Raw genomic sequence first — 4,661 nt, 5'->3', positions numbered from 1 at the left:
CATCCATCCAACCATCATCCATCCATCCATCCATCCATCCATCTCAGATCATTTCTTCTGCTGAACCAAAATGACTTCCTGTCAATAAAGCATCTTGTTTAATAAACACGACTCTTCTTCTCTTGTTGATCAGACTCCAGCGTCCTGGCGGGATCATGGGCGGGGCATACGGACGCCGTGTGGGGATTGGCTTACAGCGGCATCAAGAACCGCCTCCTGTCCTGCTCCGCCGATGGAACGGTGAAGCTTTGGAACCCGGCGGAGAAAGAACCCTGCATCAGCACTTTCAACACAAACACAGGTGAGACCACCGAGAGCTCGGACCCCCAGCAGCAGACCTGGACCCAGCCTGGGCTTTATTATTCATTAATGTAAACTGTCTGATGGCAGCTGGGTCCTTAGAACCGCTCCTTTCCGGTCCCGATGACAGTTTCTTTAAAAAGAGTAATGGTTCTCCTTCATATGTCCACCTGCAGAACACGGGGTRCCCACCTCGGTGGACTTCAACGGTTGTGACCCCGCCCACATGGTGGTGTCCTTCAACACCGGAGACGTGGTGGTCTACGACCTGGAGACCTCCCAGATGGCACTGGTGCTGAAGGGTCAAGGCGACAGCAGTAAGAGCACCAACAGGTCAGGTGACCCGCTGAGACCGGTTCAGACTTGACTCAGGTTTTTCTTTTCCCTCCTCTGGCTCAGARGTCCCGGGTTTGAATCACATCAACAAGGTGGTGAGTCACCCCACGCTGCCCGTCACCATCACCGCTCACGAGGATCGACAGATCAAGTTCTTTGATAACAAGTCAGGTGAGTGGGGGAGGGGGGCTTAGGTCAGATAACACATAAAGGGGAGGTAAAATGGGYCAGGRTCAGAGGAGTAGGTGACGTTGAGGGAGGGTGGGGGTCCATGCTAGGCCCAACCCTGGGCCAATCCAGAGTCACATGATGTTATTGTCTCTACTTAGTTTGCTAAAGTTCAGAGTTTTTCCTCCTCAGCCAGTTGAGTTCCAAGGTCCAACACACACAGGTGATGGGGGTGGGAGCGAATCCTGCTTTTAGTTGACATTTCATCCTGGGGAAGTTCAGATAAGCACTGCCCTCAAGGCCGTGCCGCTGGGAGCCAGATAGGTAATCCAATTGTTTTGGAACAAAGCAGCCTTGAATTTTCTGCTGCTTTTGAAATGTCTTTACTGCAAACTCTGAGGTGGCTTAAAAAAAAGCCAGTCGGCCGAATTTGCGGTCATTCTTTGCCTCTCACCGTCTGAAGCTCACCCAGWTGTGGCCATACGGGTCGCTCCTGAGCTGTGATCATCAGTCACATCCAGTTTGCAAATTTTTCCCCCAGCTGAGAGTCTGTGTGCTACCAACCTGGCAGAATCCTTCAAGTGCYCCTGACAGCTCTTCAAAGGCCCGATAACTGTCAGGGTCGCTTTCACTTTTCGATAAATCTGGAACCCTCCTCCGCCGATCAGCAGGAATCCAGTTATCAGAAATCCAATTAAATAAAGATCTTCCATGTTTTCGATGGAAAGTGGTGCTGGCATATCAGATTCCAGCCCCAGGAGTCAGACAAGTCCAGAGAGAGCGAAAGCACGTCCTGGTCCTCTGAAGGCCAAGCAGAACATTATGCAGGTGTTGCAGGTGATCATTAAAAACTAAAGTGACATGTGTCCCACAGAGTGTATTATTCCACAGTGAGTGAGTTTCTCTCTGATCGAATCAATCCGTCCTGCAGGGAAAGTGATCCACGCCATGGTGGCCCACCTGGACGCAGTGACCAGTCTGGCTGTGGATCCAAARGGCATCTACCTGATCTCCGGCAGTGAGTCTCCTGGCGTCTTTCCCCGCATGACTTCCTGTCCGAGCGCCTCGTGTCGCTGACGTTCTGCTCCTCTTCCTCCTCAGGTCACGACTGCTCCCTGCGCCTGTGGAACCTGGACAGCAAGACCTGCGTCCAGGAGATCACGGCTCACCGGAAGAAGAGCGAGGAGGCCATCTACGACGTGACCTTCCACCCCTCCAAGGCCTACATRGCCTCTGCCGGAGCCGACGCCCTCGCCCGGGTCTARGTGTAGACGAGGAAYAGGAGGAGGAGGAAGACGACCGCAGGCCAAGAGACGGAGCAGGAACTAAAAACAGCAAACGGTCCAATCCAGACCCATCCAGTCCGGTCCCACGCAGCCAGGATTCAGGTCTGAACCCAGAATCTAAAGGGTCCGAACAGCCTGCAGGTGGAGTCAGCAGACTGAAACCCTGGAGCTGCAGCTGTGACGGCAGTCTGCACTGTCCAAACTTTAGTTTGCCCGTCTCCCACCGCCTCGTGTTTAACTGTAGTGCAATCTCCTGATCCAGACCAGACAGATCCAGCAGCTTAAAGAAAAACTCCCCCGACGTCAGGAGCGTTGACGCACATTTATTCACAACAGCCGTGCTGCTTGCAGCGTCATTAGCTTTGTTTTCACTACATCTGTCACTTCGGCAGGAGCTTAAACTAAATTATGACTCGTTATAAAAAATATTTAAAACAATCAAGGCTGAAGCAGCTTGATTTATAAGTGTAGATTATTTTACTGTAAGTCTGATGGAGGAAACAGGTTTTAGTGCTTTTATTTTTGTAATCASAAAAAATAAATCTGGTTGTGAAGAAGTGATCAGTTTAAATTTTCTTCTGTTATTTCTGTGACTGAAAGAAAAGTAAAGAAATAACAGAATAAAAGTCWCGGATCGTCCGCTGTCTTGAGAACCACAGTTTTAACTGAAGTTCTGGTGTGGTCCATTCGCTCTCAGAGGATGTGCTGAGGCTGTATGGCAAGGTATGAGGGACAAAATTAAGACCAGTGGTTGCTACATCCTTGTAGCAGGAGGCTATATCTATTCCTAAACTAGCTATTGATCTGATTAATGATATAGCATGGATAATCTGGTGTTAGCATCAGAGAGGCTAGCTATTAGCATGGAAAATCTGGTGTTAGCATCGGAGAGGCTAGAGACTAGCATAGATAATCTGGTGTTAGCATCAGAGAGGCTAGCAATTAGCATGCATAATTTGGTGTTAGCATCAGAGAGGCTAGCTATTAGCATGGATGATTTGGTTAGCATCAGAGAGGCTAGCTACTAGCATGGATGATTTGGTTAGCATCAGAGAGGCTAGCAACTAGCATGCATAATCTGGTGTTAGCATCGGAAAGGTTAGAGACTAGCATAGATAATCTGGTGTTAGCGTCAGAGAGGCTAGCAACTAGCATGGATAAGCTGTTAGCATTGGAGATGCTAGCAACTAGCATGGATAATCTGGTGTTAGCATCAGCAAGGCTAGCGACTAGCATAGATAAGATGGTGGTTTTATCATTAATCAGATCAYTAGCTAGCTCAGGAATAGATGTAGCCTCCTGCAACGAGGATGTAGCAACCACTCAACAGTTTTAGTTCTGGCTCTCACCACATCATACAGATGACTCTCAGCTACTACCACACCACATTTTAGTTTATTAGCTGTAAATCTGACTGAGTTAGAGCCGTATTTGTATTTAATGAAGTTGATTAAAGCTGTGGCGGCCATCTTGAATRGTAGATGAGCGTCCAGTGAAAACTTTGAATTAACTGAGAAAATTTCAGACATTTATTTTCTCTTTACTGAGGTTTTATTTATTAACGATAAAACAAACTCAGACACTGACGTGGATAYATCTGTTGGTACCCTTTCACAATAAGAGTCCCGTACTTTTTGGTGACTTCCTGTGTTTTCCTCCTGCTCGTCTTCAGAACGATCAGAAAGTGTTTCACTTTAGATTTCAGCTTTAATGGTTTTCAGATGGTTTCCTGTCCGTTTGATCAACKTGGGGTCGCATTTCTTCTTGCGTCCATCCTGTAAGGTTGGCTGCAGTCCCATGAACTTTATAATCTTTAATAAACTTTAACAGCTCTTTGATCTTTTCAAACAGGCTGAATGTTTGAAGGTTCCTGTGATAGTAAATAATATGAACTGAACCAGACTGCAGGGATTATTGGTTGTTTTTTTAAACTAATTTTTTGTAAAATAATCAGTAAATTTCTCTTTAACGTGTATCTGAAAGACTTCAGGAAGAGAAAAACAAACTTTTAACTGAATCACTTTTCCCATTGAGAACTGAGGGGCACCGGCTTATTTATCTGTGAGGATTTAATCGTCTTTATTCTGCGTTTTTTACATTTTTATTTACGCACAGAAGGTCCGAACCCAGCTTCTGGAGCTGACCCGACTTTAATAAATTAAATTTTCTTCAAACAGCTGATTTAGAACCTGAATCAGCTGTTTGGTGTTCTAGAGACAAAAACATTTCAGAACCAGAACTGAAAGGTCCGACAGAAACGAGACTGAATGTTTTTAACCTTCGGGGGATTTTTCCTTTAAAGCTGTAGAACCGACCGTCTGATTCATCTGAATATCTGGGGTTTAAACTGTTTTGTTTTTTTCAAAAAAGTCAGATATTCTGTATTTCTGATGAGATTTGAGCTGATTGGACGTCGTCGGCCAATCAGAGCTCGTCCTGTAAAGCCTCGTTATGAAGCGGGGAGGAGATTCAGACGTTTAGAGCTCTACTTTAGTTTCTTATTTTTGTTTGTGTGGAATAAATCTAGTTTTTATAATCTGTTTTTATATAAAAAAAAAAAAGTTAAAATAA

The 4,661-nt window shown here is 45.8% G+C and overlaps 1 protein-coding gene across 1 annotated transcript in view; it reads left to right on the top strand.

The window, feature by feature from the left end:
* Positions 1-2,640, top strand: part of strn3 (striatin, calmodulin binding protein 3) — a 12,580-nt gene extending 9,940 nt beyond the window's left edge. The window contains 5 exon segments of the mRNA XM_013999624.1: positions 134-301; positions 477-617; positions 700-807; positions 1,736-1,822; positions 1,906-2,640. Coding sequence (XP_013855078.1) covers positions 134-301; positions 477-617; positions 700-807; positions 1,736-1,822; positions 1,906-2,075 — 674 coding nt within the window. The 3' untranslated portion in view covers positions 2,076-2,640.
* The last annotated feature ends 2,021 nt before the right edge of the window (positions 2,641-4,661 follow it).

Source organism: Austrofundulus limnaeus, unplaced genomic scaffold, assembly GCF_001266775.1.
Source record: "Austrofundulus limnaeus strain Quisiro unplaced genomic scaffold, Austrofundulus_limnaeus-1.0 Scaffold2379, whole genome shotgun sequence".
Taxonomy (NCBI): domain Eukaryota; kingdom Metazoa; phylum Chordata; class Actinopteri; order Cyprinodontiformes; family Rivulidae; genus Austrofundulus; species Austrofundulus limnaeus.
This window is presented reverse-complemented; position numbering and strand designations above follow the sequence as displayed.